Source organism: Oryzias latipes, chromosome 24 (genome assembly GCF_002234675.1).
Source record: "Oryzias latipes chromosome 24, ASM223467v1".
Taxonomy (NCBI): Eukaryota; Metazoa; Chordata; class Actinopteri; order Beloniformes; family Adrianichthyidae; genus Oryzias; species Oryzias latipes.
In genome coordinates this window covers 8,047,299-8,061,571 of record NC_019882.2, presented here as the reverse complement: position 1 = coordinate 8,061,571, position 14,273 = coordinate 8,047,299, and the positions used below count along the sequence as shown (strand labels likewise).

At 37.8% G+C, this 14,273-nt stretch overlaps 1 protein-coding gene across 3 annotated transcripts in view; it reads left to right on the top strand.

Moving 5' to 3' along the window:
* Positions 1-14,273, top strand: part of wasf1 (WAS protein family member 1) — a 56,512-nt gene that overhangs the window by 15,873 nt on the left and 26,366 nt on the right. For all 3 annotated transcript variants that reach the window (XM_020714907.2, XM_011491620.3, XM_004083490.4), the window contains exons 2-3: positions 6,828-6,982; positions 9,349-9,483. In XM_020714907.2, the coding sequence (XP_020570566.1) occupies positions 6,850-6,982; positions 9,349-9,483 (268 nt within the window). In that variant the 5' untranslated portion in view covers positions 6,828-6,849. The remainder of the gene's footprint in view (positions 1-6,827; positions 6,983-9,348; positions 9,484-14,273) is intronic.

Genomic DNA, 14,273 nt, shown 5'->3' with positions numbered 1-14,273 from the left:
ATTACTCACCAATGATTTCTACTTTGGACATTTTTCTGGCGTTTTAAATACAATTTTTTTTAACAGAAAGGGGGTCTTGGATGACAATTCACTGATTTGTGTTCACCCAGCTAAAAACAAACTTTTGATAAAGAGTTAAAACTCACAGACAGTGATGTTGTAATTAGTAGCTTCTCAGACCTCAGTGATTCTTGTTTGAAAAGGTGAATTGTGGAAAATTTAGTAGCTTTTCTGTTTTTATCTGAGATTTTTGGTGACTATGCTACTATTTGCTCAAATTTTGGAACAGGAATGCCTCCTTTGTCCTCAGTTTCCTCACAGCAGAGACGGTTAGTTTTAAAGGACAGACCAATCTTCACTGTCTTTATGCAGCAGAACCTCCCAGCTGCAGTCAGAGCAGGAGATGTTCACCGTCCCTGTCCAGCCTTTAGTCCTGATTGAAGCTGACATAAAATGCACATGCATGCACCCGCCGCCGGCTGATCCAGATTCTAGCAGGGTATAAATCCAAGGAAGCAGTGTTTCATCTAAAGTGACCTGACAAATATACAACAGAAAACCTAAATGCAAAAGATGGGGAATCAACACATGAGATGATTGCATCTAACTATTTCATGAAATCAGTCATTAAAGATCCTCTCTGATCATCTTTTGATCTACTGTAAAAGTGTTCCCAGTGGTTTTTTAATTACGATTATGCCATTTTAGCCAAAATAAAAAAAAAACTGTGCCATTTTCTAGGACGTAGTTTTTGCAGAGCGGCAGTAGTTCATTAGAAATTTGCCTCCCAGTTGTGAGCATGAAACAACCCAGCCCCCACTTCCCATCACCCATAACCAAGCGTATTTTCTACTTCACAAATACAATCTTTTTCAAACAGCATTTTTTTTCTGCTCCTAAATCACAAAAATTTGAATAAAGAAATAATCATAAATACAATTTAAAGGTTAATTTTCCTCCGTAAATAGAAAATACTACAAGTGCATGTTAAAAAACACCAATAACCCAATTTTTATTGGAGTGGGTAGATGAAAGAGGTTAAAGTTGGGATATTAACAAATAAGTATAAAAAAATTAACACGTTTTATTTTAAGTTTTTAAATGTTTCCTTTTGTGTTGTCTTACAGTCTATATCAAACCTAGCAGATTGTTACTTTAAGATACATTTTAATAGAAGAAATCTCCACCATTAAAGCACTGTGTTTTTGGGGTTCTTTTTTGCTATTAAAACTATTTTTAAAATTTTGTTTGTTCATGCTGTCATATAGTTTAAGGCAATATCAGCAAGAGTGGATGAGGATCACGAAAATGTGTTCGAAAAAGTTGAAAATATTCTACTCCATTAGTTTTTAAACATCTTTAAACAAGTAAGCATTTTCGCTGTTCCATGTAGAGCTACAGTCGACAAAAGGCCTTAAAATCGAATCATTTTTCAAAGTACCATTAACTAAACTTGTCACAACTAGGAAATCAAATTACTCTCAGGGGTACCTGACAGCACCACATTATCTTTGTGTGTGTGTGTGTGTGTGGGCGTGTGTGTTTGTGTTTGTGTGTGTCCGTGGCACATAACTCTTGAAAGTCTGCAAGGTGTCGTCTCACTCCCTGAAACGTGTCGGCGTGTGCAAACTTTTAATTGGCATGAAGAAAAGCTGGTTTGTGCTCTGGTGTGCTCTGCCAAGAGGCCGTGTTGTGACAGGTGAGCTCAGGAGGTGGCGATGGCGAACACAGGGTGACGTTTGTGTGGTCAGTTGTTAAGCAATGCAAGGCAGTTCTGTCTTCAGCTATGTTGAGAAAGGACACATGATTTGATTATTGATATCCTGCTTTACAGTTATTTATCCACTAAAACCCTTTGAGAACCTTTTTTTGGCATCAAACCTGAAGATTTGTGCTACTCCTATAGCTGCTCCCTCCTTGTGTATGTGCTATTCATCAAAAATATTTTCTTTTTACTTATAGGAGGACTAGAAATTGCATGAAGTCATCTTTTAAACTATAAGTGATTCTGCTGTTTTGAGGCTAAATCCAAAAACCTGTCGTTTTCTTGGACATAGTTTCTACAGAGGGGCAGTAGTTCATTAGAAATTCTCCTCCGAGTTGTGGACGGGACTATTGGCGCTGAGTAAGCCAACTCCTACTTCCTGGCATCCTTAAAAGACCAATGGGAATGCTTTTACAGATGATCAGAAGATAATCGGAGTGGGTCTTTAAAGGCAAACTGAAGCTCAACATACTTTAAGTTTTACTTTTATATCTATTGACACCTCATCAAAGTTGTCTTTAAGCGTAAAAATGTCGTAAATAAACCAAAGGTACTTTTTTGTGTTCGTGTATTTATAGTATGTCTGCTTAATTCAGCCTTGTAGAATGGCAAAAGTGTGGTTTGTCCTCCAAGTGTTCTTAATAAAAGGCCCTTGACCCCCTCCATATGGAGGGGTCGACAGTGGTATTGTGGAGAAGTAAATACTCTGCTGGGATTCATTACAGCCGTCAGTTGGACATATTGTCTTGGGAGCAATGAGCTGCATCAGTGGAGACCCCCACTCTCCCCTGGCACGTGTTATCCCTCACCCTGCTTTGTGCTCACACACAATGGATGAGCAGTTCATGACTTGACCCTTTTTTGCTCTCTGATATTGACTTCATTAATCAAGAGTTCAGATGCATGATCATCACCAGCAAACCACATATTTGTAGGGGGGGACTCCAAAGTGGCCATTGATATGCAGCTGCAGTCGTTGCCATGGGGATTGGTGACACAGGGAAATACCTCCCAAAATGATGGTTCATGAAAGTAATAGCATAGAAATAAGGGGCGTAGAGAAGGCCACGAGTCAGACTAGCACATCAAAAATTAATTTGGCCAAATATGATGCTTGATATTTATCTAATTTAAATCAAGTAGTAATCCATCTCAGGTAGGCAATGGGTTGGTTCAGTCCTGTTTTTTTGTCTCGTCCTTTCTAATATAGGCAGTTGCTTGAGTCTGGACCTGAACATTTGGTTGGTAATATGATCCCAATAGAAGCACTCACTTTCATCTGGCCTTCTTTTAAGGTGCATTTCTACAGGTTTGTTTGTTTTGTATGAAAGCTTATCTGAAGTTTGGTATGGAACAATTTATGCCTTAGTCACATGCACTTGTACAGGGGTTGACCCATATGGGTGCTGTGGGTTTTTGGGTGGTCTAGACGGTTCTAGATTGTGGTCTACGATCCTTTTTTTTTTACTTGTCCTGTCCAACAGCTGAGCAAGCAGATCAGAGCTGAGTCCCTCTTGTATTGGACAGATTTTAATGTTACAATTGGGGTTTATGGATCTTCAAACAGACAGAGTGTATATTTGTATAAACCCCTTTTGTATTTGAGGCTAAGCTTTATTTATGAAGATTATATTTGTATGCATTCCTTATTGGACTGGACGGAAAAAAGAAACAAAAGAGGAGAGAAAGAAACAGAGTGGGATGTCAGAGATGGCCGGCCGATCCAGGCATCCAAGAGCCTCACCGTCAGACAAAAATCCAGGAGCAACCACCCTCGTGAACCTGACCCCCACCACAGAAACGGAGACGGAGGTCAGGACCAAGCAGCCCCCTGGCCGAGGAGTAGGAGGAACAGAGAACACGCAGAGCCGGAGCCCCGGCCCCGGCAGGGACCCGCCCCACCCCAAGGCGCACCGGTCGGTCTACGATCTAAAGAACCATCTGCATTTCCTGTACAGGTTTACCCAGTTTTTTGCCTGTGGACATGCGTGTATCCACCTGTAAGGACAGTTGTGACCAAGGCATTGCAAAGCAGCAGTAGTTCAGTAGAAATTCACGTCTATTCACTCTTGTTGTTGTTTTTTTTCTGTAACCCCAAGAAAGGGACAACAGTGAAGAAAAAATGTATCTATTAATTTACAAGGGAAATATTACGACTGAAATAAAGACAAAAACGGAAGAAAAAACAAATCACAGGTGGTCTCGTTTTAAGAAAAAGTGTGAAAAAAATTCCTTTTATAATTAATATTTAATGCTGGTGGGAATGTAATCTCCCAATGACAGTTCTTATATGACAAGTCTTCTTTCTCTAAGTTAAGTGTTTTTTTTTCTTTTTTGTTTTTTTTCATGGACGGGAGTGGGAAGTGGTTTCCAGTCACCGAGGCAGTAAATGCATCCTGCAGTCACAATGCACAGCAGGATGAGAGTCAAGGCTTCTCTGTGTTTGTACTTTTGTCACAACTTGTATTGGGAAAAAAAAAGTGCAGCCGCTTTAATTTACACTTCAAAACTAAGCAGCTGCATGCTAAAGGTAAGCGCCTTCATGTGCTGCCTTTACTGACTGATGATTCTTTGATTTTATTTTTCTGTTTCTGTCTCATTTGGGGTAAGTTCTTTTCCTCCCACTCCTGCCAATGATGCTTGTGTTTTCCTTCCATCCCATCTCTCTTTCACTGCTGTCTGGAAGCCCTATTTTTTCCATCCTTGTTTTTATTTGTTTATTTATTCCGCCAGCCTTCCTAGTAGTCCTCAGAAATAACTCCTATGAACCAAAAGGCAGGGGGAGGCTGTCGAGAGAACAGCCTAGAGAGATGTGCAGAGAGAGGAGTGCAAACCTGAAAAATGTGTGTGCATGTTAAATAAGTCGGTGCACATGGAATAATGCAATAACAGGAGTGATTAGGCTGTGATTGATTATTTGAATATTTATTTCCTGCTCAATTTACCTACCTCAGCTCAGCTGTCACATGAGTGATTTGCTGAATTGACCAAATAGTGTAAAATTTGCTTTTCTCACTTAAAATTGAAAGGTTAAAAAAATGGCTAAAATATTTTTTATATATTCTACTTGTAATAGCGGCAGACAATTAAAAGGAAGATTTTTTTTTTCCAAAGTAGGAATATATACATCAAATAATTTCATTGGCCTTTGCATTGTTTCCCCTTCCACCTTTATGTATCAATAGAAATCAAGGGACTAAGTGAATTACTCAGTGACATCCCCTGCTGCATAAGCAGTACAAACGCAAAAAATACCCACAATTTGATTACCAGATTTAAAAAAAACTGCACTCACTGCTGCCCAGATATAAAATGGAATAGCAGGAAACAACTTTGCTGTAATTTATTGCCAAAAAAAGAAAGTTTTTGGGGTCTTCAGCCCTTTAACACTGGAGCTTTAGCTCTGGTGTCGATGCTTTTTTGAATTACTACAATGTATCGACCGCTTATGCAATTCCAATAGATTCTTAAGCTACAAAAAGCAGCTTCACGCTGATATGCAACACTTTACAGTTGTAAACTGTAAAGCTGTCATCTCTCACCATTATAGTCTGTGAAGTATCAACATGACTCACCTCAGCTCCATCACCTATACCTAAACATTTTTCTAGAATAGTTCAATAGTTATTGCATTAATAATTTGTTCTCTGTATTTGACCCATCCCCTCATGGATTTCATGATCTGCTGTCAGGAACCATTTTGGTGGTTTAACCAATCCAACCCCTTAATGTGGTTTAGGGACAGATTAAACACCTGATCTCCTGAGTCCTTTGACACTCTTCCACTGAACTGGTTGTTGGTTACCCTACATTTTTATTACGATGCCTTCAGAAACCCTGTGTGTTATTCGGTGACAGAGATGCTGCTAAAAATACAGCTGAGCAGACCTCAATTAAATTTTAATCAGCGTCTTCATAAAGCCTCGTCACTGTCAAGTCCAAGCAGTCAGTCAGTCCATCAGAGTACCTGATCTCCACATCATTGCACACGCTGCCTCTAATTTAACACAGGCCAAGAGCTGATTGATGAGGTTTCTAACATGATTAAGTGGCGTTATCACTGGTGAGTCATGCTTATAGAATAGCTTTTGTCCTCATATCTTGATGCATTTACTCTCTTTGTTGTCTTTTCGTCACACTATTTTTTTCTACTCTTCTCTTTATCTCATTGCTTTACACTGAGATTGTTGTGCTGTTTTGGTCGGTGGATGTAAATGAAAGAGCGCTGATTTTGGAAATTCAACACCAACCTGATCTTTTCTTTGGTTTGAGGGTTTAGAAATAAGGATCACAACTGAAACAACCATGTTTCCCGCACTATGGGGCGCATCACATCATAAGGCACACCATCAACAAATGGTGTATTTTTGAACTTTTGTGATATACAAGACGCACGAACTATAAGACACAATAAGCGAGACAGTAAGTCCGTCAGTCAGACTTTATTAACTGTGTTGACAGTAACTCTAGAACTTGTTTGTAATATGCTACATGTTCCTAATACCTGTTAAGTGTCAACCTTGTTTGCAAAACGTAAAGAAAAGAGACTAACATTTTGACAAAGCACCAAATATCTCTCAAATTCGCTACAGCAGCATGACCAGAATTAATCCATATATAAGGCGCTCTGGATGATAAAAATATTGAAGCTTTTTATTGCGGAAAATACTGTACTTAAGGCTCCAGTTCATTTCCGTTGCCATGCTTTTGTAACACGGTCATCACCATGTTGGAGCCAGACGTCATCAGTAAGCAGTGATCCGTGTCCGCCGGCTCTTGGCTCTTTTGGAATCGAAGGGGGAGCGGGGTCACACAGTCCAGTCTCATAAACAGACGGTGATTCCTGATGATGGCTTGATGCCCCATCCTCTGGTTTCTTCTATTCATGTTGTCAAACAAACTGCCATGTTTTTTCAACAGTGTTTAATTTGTTGCAGGAAAAAATAAATGAATGAAGTTTTTTCCATGACTCCAGTAACCTTTTTTAGTTATTCACATCTGAATTTGAGCACTTACTGGCTGTTTTCTCTTTTCCTCTGGCCACCCTGTTTCATTTGTGCAGGTAGAGGCGTCGCAGCGAAAGGATGCCGCTGGTGAAGCGCACCATCGAGCCCAGGCACCTGTGCCACACCGTGCTGCCAAGAAACATCAAGAACGAGCTGGAGTGTGTGACTAACATATCCTTGGCAAACGTCATCCGGCAGCTCAGCAGCCTGAGTCAGTGCACGGTGACACACACACATCTCTAATTCACATTTAGAGTGATTCATATTTAACATACATGTCATGGGCCACAGTGCCGTGAAATTATATTTCCATATTTTCTTTTCAATAACAACACATATTTTGTGGTAGTAAAATCTTGTTTTGGTAAGAAAGAAATGTACTTTTAATCAGTTGCTTGAGTGAAAAAATACTGTAGGTCATTATTGTTGAAAATACAAAATAAGAATTCAAGCTATTTCCAGTATTTATGCGTCATCGGGAAGCATTTGTGTCTGGAGGGGTTTTTCCATAGGTCAGTGACTTTGTAATAACACCTGAAAATGTAATATCTTCATAAAATACCAAGCTCAGTTTTTGACCTTTAGATTGAACTTTAGTGTGAAAAGCTGACTAAGTGTCACCTTTTTATAAACTACTGAATAAATCTGGTGTTTTTAAACACTGATAAAATAGAAAAGCCAACTGGCTCTCTGAGGTTATTATAGTTATCCAGTTCTTCTGAATTCGCTCCATTTGAGTCTGGGAAAAACTTTAAGAAAAGAAAAGAAATAGTATTTTACTTTAAAATAAGGAAATGTATCATTTTTTCCCAAAATGTTCCAGACATCTTTATTGTTCAGCCTCCTTCAGCTGAAGATGCTGGTGTATCTCACCCGGGTTGGTGTTGCTATGAACAAGAAGTTTATGGTCTTAATGAATCTTTAATGAATGTTTGCAACTTTGCTGGAGTTTCCTCTGAGATGCTGCTGGCAGTTTTCAGTTTTATATGCGCTGTTACTTCCTTAGCATCCTCTCTGTCAGTAATTTTGTATCGGTGCTGGGAGCTGTTGTGTTTTCTTCTTTTTACGTTCAGTAGTGCTGGCTGCCTCTTCAGGGTAACCCATTCTTTAATTGCTGAAGTCATATAGAAACTTTTACTGGCACCAGAAAGGCATGACTAAGGGCCTGCATAAGGATGAGCTGTTTTTTTTTTTTTTTGGATCTAACATCAGCTTCTGGAGGTTTTTCAACGCTTGTGTTTGAATGTATTGATTAGTTCAGGTTGCTGCACATCATCCAGAAAGGAGGATAAAAAAACCTGTTTAATTAGGTGTTTTATCTTTTCTATGCGTGGTTTCTGGCTGTATTCATTGTCAGAATTCAGAATTTAATGTAAAAGTCTACATCCTCAGTAAATACTCTTGGAACCACCCTCATATCTTTAAATAGTATGCATTTCTATAAATATTGGTAGTTTTTCTTTATCAAATACTTTTTCGGTTTACTGTAAAACAGTAATCCAAATATATTTTGTTACCAGGTTATACTAGAGTTCATTACTGGTGTAAAATGGATTATTTAACAAGAGGGTCAATAGGAAACCCTTCTCTAGGCCAGTATGTGGTTATTTGTGAAACTGTAATATTTGATACTTTCAAGCTGGCTTTACATTTAGGACTAGAATGTGGGGGTTTGTCTGGGACGCTTGCTTTTTGTCCTTTTTAAAGTTATTCTTTATTCGACATCATCGAGTAGACACATTAGTGTAGTGTCCTATAGCGTGGTTCCATGCACCCCATTGGTGTGGGGATGCCAAAACGCTGACATTTGGTTGGTTTCATAGCAAACAAAACAGCTGGAAAACGTCACAAACCAAAAAAGGAGAAAACTGGCCAGTCCTGCGATTTGACCGGCTATTTCGTATTAACCTGATATAACACACTTTTTGACATGCCGTAACTCTTTGACCGTTTATGCTATTGGCATGAATCAGCGGATTCTGATGTGGAGAAAAGTGTCATTTTCATATCGGTTTTGCGTCGAATTTTCGTGTTGCGCGTCGTGCCATGTAAAGCGGCTGAGTGTATTGTGTATTGGTGGAAAGCTGCTTTTCTCTGTGACAGAATCAGCTGGATTTACGTTGATTGCGCAAGCACTGCACTACTGTAAAGTGTTGCATATCAGAGCAGGGCTGCTTTAGAATCTGCTGGAATTCTCTCAAAATTGCAAAAACAGTTGAAGAGTTATGATATTAAATAAAGGGTCAACACTGGAGCTAAAGCTGTGGTGTAAAAGGCTTAATAAGCACCTTGGCTGCCTTACTACTGCTTTTTTTCCCAATTTTAAATTAAAACTATTCAATTTGATTCACTCACACTCTTTGTTCCACCAAATATGTCAACTGAAAGTGTTTTGAACTGCATCAAGAGTGTACCACTACAAATGACTTGGTATTGAAACAATAACTGTTTTTTTCAGCAACAGTTACCCGTTTGGTTTGCACCTTTTACACTTGTCAAACAAAGCAAACTAATGAAGGCTTCTTTTTTTTTTATTCCAAAATACAGTCAAGGAATAAGAATTTTGTGTGTTTACAGGTAAATATGCAGAAGACCTGTTTGGAGAACTCTTCAATGAAGCCCATTCCTTCTCTTTTCGGGTCAACTCCCTGCAGGAGCGGGTGGACCGCCTGTCCATCAGCGTCACACAGCTGGACCCCAAAGAGGAGGAACGTGAGTTCTAAGACCAGAAAAAAAAACTACTCATGCAGCACTTTTGTTTGGATATTTAACTTCTGACAATGGATTTGAAATCAAAAGTTAATCATAAATGTACATTTGAAACTTTTTAAAATTTTAATCTATATTCTTATAATTTAAATACAAAGTAGTTACAAAGTTTTCTTTCTTTCTTTTTAAGATAATGACTCTGTGCAGATGTCAGTTATCATAAAGCACCATTTTCCATGTTTTAAGCAAAGTTCCAAATTTTACAATTCCATAAGTGACCACTGAAGACTGGTTTCAGACAAGAACATTTCCATATGCATGGATGCATATGGAATTCCATGCTACAACGTTTATTTAACACCAAAATGATGATGTACAGTCAAGTAAATGTATTTGTGTGTGTGTGTGTGTGTGTGTGTGTATATATACACCGGTATATATATATTTATATATATTTAGATTTCTAAAAGTGGGGAGGAATTTTATTCTTAATCAGCTGTTTTTTTTTAATTAAAGCTCAGAAAATGTTTTTTTCTTTTAAAGTTGATTAAATCAATAGTTGGACACAACAAAACTTTCATTTCCTCCTTTTTCTCACCTATCAACACTTTTTCTGCATTGTTGAGCAGCAGAGATTGTTGGTTTATGGGATGGCTCATTTTGTCTTCCACATGATTTATTGAGCTTTTTTTAACTTAAAAATATGGTTTGATTTTCTCTAGAAGAAAAACCATAAGCCTTATTTAAAGGGTAGTGGGAAAATGTTTTTATTGTTTTTCAGCTAGATGCTTGAATAAGAGAGAGAACCAAATGCCACAAACAAAAAGGAAACCCAATGAAGTGCGTGGACTGTAGGGTAGGATTATGTGAAAGCAGCAACAGGATCACGTATCTACAGTAGACTGCAGTGGATGCACGTGAGAGAAGAGAATCACAGCAGTAGAAGACCAGGCTCTGAGGCACAGTATTGATTTTCCACTGCTCCGGTTTGTGTTTATGGCTTGGTACAATACTGCTCTAACTGCTTCCTTGTTGCAGACAGATACAGTAAAATGCTCAATCAGTCCTACTCACAGTTTCTAATGAAAGCCACCACAGGCTTCAGTCCCAGAGAACACAAAGGCACTGTCTTTAAGCACATTCAATGAATGCACTTTAAATATTTTTTTTCAAATTACTTGAACTGTAGTTTTCTAGTCCTTGCACTTTTTTTCTCCTTTATCTTACCCTTTTTCCCTCTAGAATAACAGCTCCTGCTGTGTGATAACAAGTGATCAACCTGTTAGATTGGTGCAGATCTTATCAGGTTTTCAGGAGAATATTATACGGAGGTGAAGGGACTGAAACTCCTCAGGAAATAATTTCTTATTTTCGTACTTATTTTCCCAAATTTTGTTTTAGGCTAGTTTAGTTTTCTAGAGATTTGTGTTTTTAACTTCCATATGTCATTCAAGGCCCTGCTACTGGCAGGTTGTAGTTGAGTCTTTAACTGGGACATTGGGAGACCTTGATCCATTTTTAGCTGTACTGTTTTAGACGTTCTTGTGCGAGTGCGTGTGCGTGGGTCGTCCTCCAAGACCCAATTCCTGCCAAGCATCTGCTGTCTGGAGCAAGGTCTCACATTTCAGTCTGCTTAAGTTTAACAAGAATTTCATGGTTGACTCAATAATCACATTTACCTAGACCCCAATATTTTCATCTGATCTGGGATGAAACACTTTTTGTACATGTGCTTTCCTGTGGTTCTCAGCTAGGAAAAGGTTATTATCGGTAGATCTTTTAGTCAAATTAAAGCGCTTTTTACCAGTTTTTAACAGTTAATACTGATAACAGTAGTTTTGTAGCTCTGCTTTCATAGCAACTTTATTATTATAAAACTAAAAATAATAACAATATTAAACATAAAGCTAACCTTTTACTCTTTTAAATAATTTAACTTAGCTTCGTTGGTTGGGAACCCAGCAGAAGTTTTATTTTGAAAAACAGTGTGCCATTTGAGGTGGCTCCATTCTCTTGCTGACATTTGCGTTATTTTATTCTTTTTCTTTAACTGACCTGTTTTTACCATAAAATGTGATGGGTTTTTTAACTGTTCCTATATTGTATACTTTTAGGCCTAATATTATATATTTTTCTAATTTTGTGTAAGTATATTTCACCTTTTTTACCAATATTGTTTTTTTTTTTATGTTTTTTGTGTTTGTGTTTTTATAAATTGGAGAGGGAATGTTGTGAGACTTCTGCAGAGCACTTTAGGTTATGTATTTTTTTAATGAAAAGTGTTACTCAAAATTTTTTTTTCATTTATTTATTGCTTCAAAACTTGCAGTTCCACTAAAAAAACCCACTAGAGGCTGATTACAAAATTTGCTGTATTCCATTGACTCCTATGATAAAAAGCAAATCTTAACCCCTATAATACACACATTGCAAGGCAGTATACACACATGTGGATCTAACAGAGCTTAAAACTTTCACTTGTCCCACCCAATTGCTAATTTTTGAAGGTTTTTTAGAAGGACGAAGCAAGGCTTCAGTTTTGCCACCTAGAGTTATGTTGGGTGAAGTGACCGTTGCATTCATTTCTATGCTGATGAAAATGTAATAATAAAAATATGCCCACAAACATTTAAATGCAAAACATTTTGTTTCTACAACTGTTTGAAATTTGTAATTAGGAGTACTTTCCTATGTAGGGTAAACTGTTAAATGGGAATATTGAGATTGAATATTCAAAAAACACTTTTTCAAACATACTATAGGAAAAATAAGGTGGGATGAGCAGATTTGTGGTATGTTGTATCAACAATATTTGCAATAAAAAGCATCAGAACAGTCATGGTAATTCTCTGCATTTCCTGTTAATTTAAACAAATTTAAATATATTTTAACCAACAGTACTTTAATTCTACTATTTAGAAATAAATCCCTACTGTTTTTTCAAATATTGTTTTATGGAAAAAAAATGTGTGTGCTGAAATACTGAAATGTATATGTGATGTTACTACATTTAGACACAGATGATTAGGAAACTACAGCTTATTTAACTTGAGGCCCGTGGCTCTTAGTCCTCTCATAAATAATCTGGACTGGAACCTTTTATAGCCTAAAGTGCTGGTTTAAGAGATAGCAGATCACAGTCAACTCAGTTTCAGCTTGGTGGGGAGAGTTGGAGGGGTGGAGAGTAAGGAAGATGGAAGGATAGGGGGAAGGGAAGATAGTACAGCACTGCAGCAAAAGCACTGAAGTGTAAAAGGGTTGTACCACAGAGTTCTTTGGGCCAGGCTGGAACATCTTCATGTTAGAGGTTTCTTACTCATCCAGTCATTTCTGCCTGCATGAGTTTTTCTAAAAATAATAGTAATAATAATAATAAACGTACTATTTCTTATCCCCATCTTGACATGTGACAACTATTGAAATCAAGTGAAAGATGTCGAAGTAACTGAGCTGAACGTAACACAAGAATGGACAGTTATGGGGTGGAGGGAGTCAAGTGAATGGATTTCTTCCAGTAAAAGCCACTCTGTGTATCCTATCCTCAACCTTTTACTATCCAGTTACAAACACACACCACCACCTCGCCTGTGGATCATAATAGCATAAGCATAGGATTTAGTTTGTAATTGTCTGCACAGATTTGTGGTTGCCGTGAGAGAGGCGTGAAGGAGAGACAAATAGGTGCATGCCAGGATATAATCATAAATCAGGACTGTGGGGGGACAGAGACGGAAGTGTGGGGGTCAGGTGGGATAAAGACGAATAGTATATTCAGTGTCTTACAGTCAGTGGCCACAAAGCCCATTCAAAATTCTATTAAAAACCTCAAATAGATCAAATTATTGTGACAAGTAAAGAAAAATAGTTCAAAAGTATGAAACGGATATTAACTTTGTGTTTCTGCAGATTCTTTTGCAATTCTGAATGAGTTTCAACCATTGACTGTATTTGTGAACTGGACCGAGCAACTGTGGCATCATCCATAGAATATGACTTGCTTCCGATTCCAATGAAATAAATCCATTTAGTTGGCATTTTTTCGCGATTCGGACGACGCCAAGTTGAAAGCAGAGATTTTCAGTAAGCAGTGATTTGTCCGAGTCGGTCTGAGTCAACATTTCTATGGCAACCACTCTTGCCAAGAAAACGTTTTTTCCAACTTCAGAAGAAAAATATCAACCTGAAATTGCAGACCTTTCTAAAATCTATCATACAAACATCCATAAACTGTTCTCCTATTGGTCAAAACTGTTTCACCTCAGATCAGTGTTTTTCAATATTTTTTGAGTTAAGGTGTACATTTTCCTTGATAAAAATCACAAGGTTTAACAGCAACGAAAAGGTAAAACATTTCTAATCTGGATTAACATCATACAGTCATTCTTAAATCTTGGATATGTAATATACACAAAGAAAAAAGTATTTGATTATTTTTTATATTTATACGTATTCAGTGTAAAACCTGGGCCTGTTTGGATGAATGCAGACCTGATAACTTAATGTTTTTTTTTTAGTGAAATTAAAAAATTTTCCACGGGACACTGAAAAACACTGCCTTAGAGGAGCCCTTTCATTTTGACTCCGATTAGCTTCACTACTGTTGTTTGAAATGGTAAAATCTTGGACTCAACCGATCACAACTTTGTTTAGTGGTCAGTAAAATTCTAGCCATCCCGTGTAGACATGCCCCCGATGGCTATATGAGAAAAGACAATTTTCTTATTGAATGAAACAGTCAGGTCCAATAAGATACACATACTGGAGTGTCTTCATTGGTATCGGCTGTCATAAGA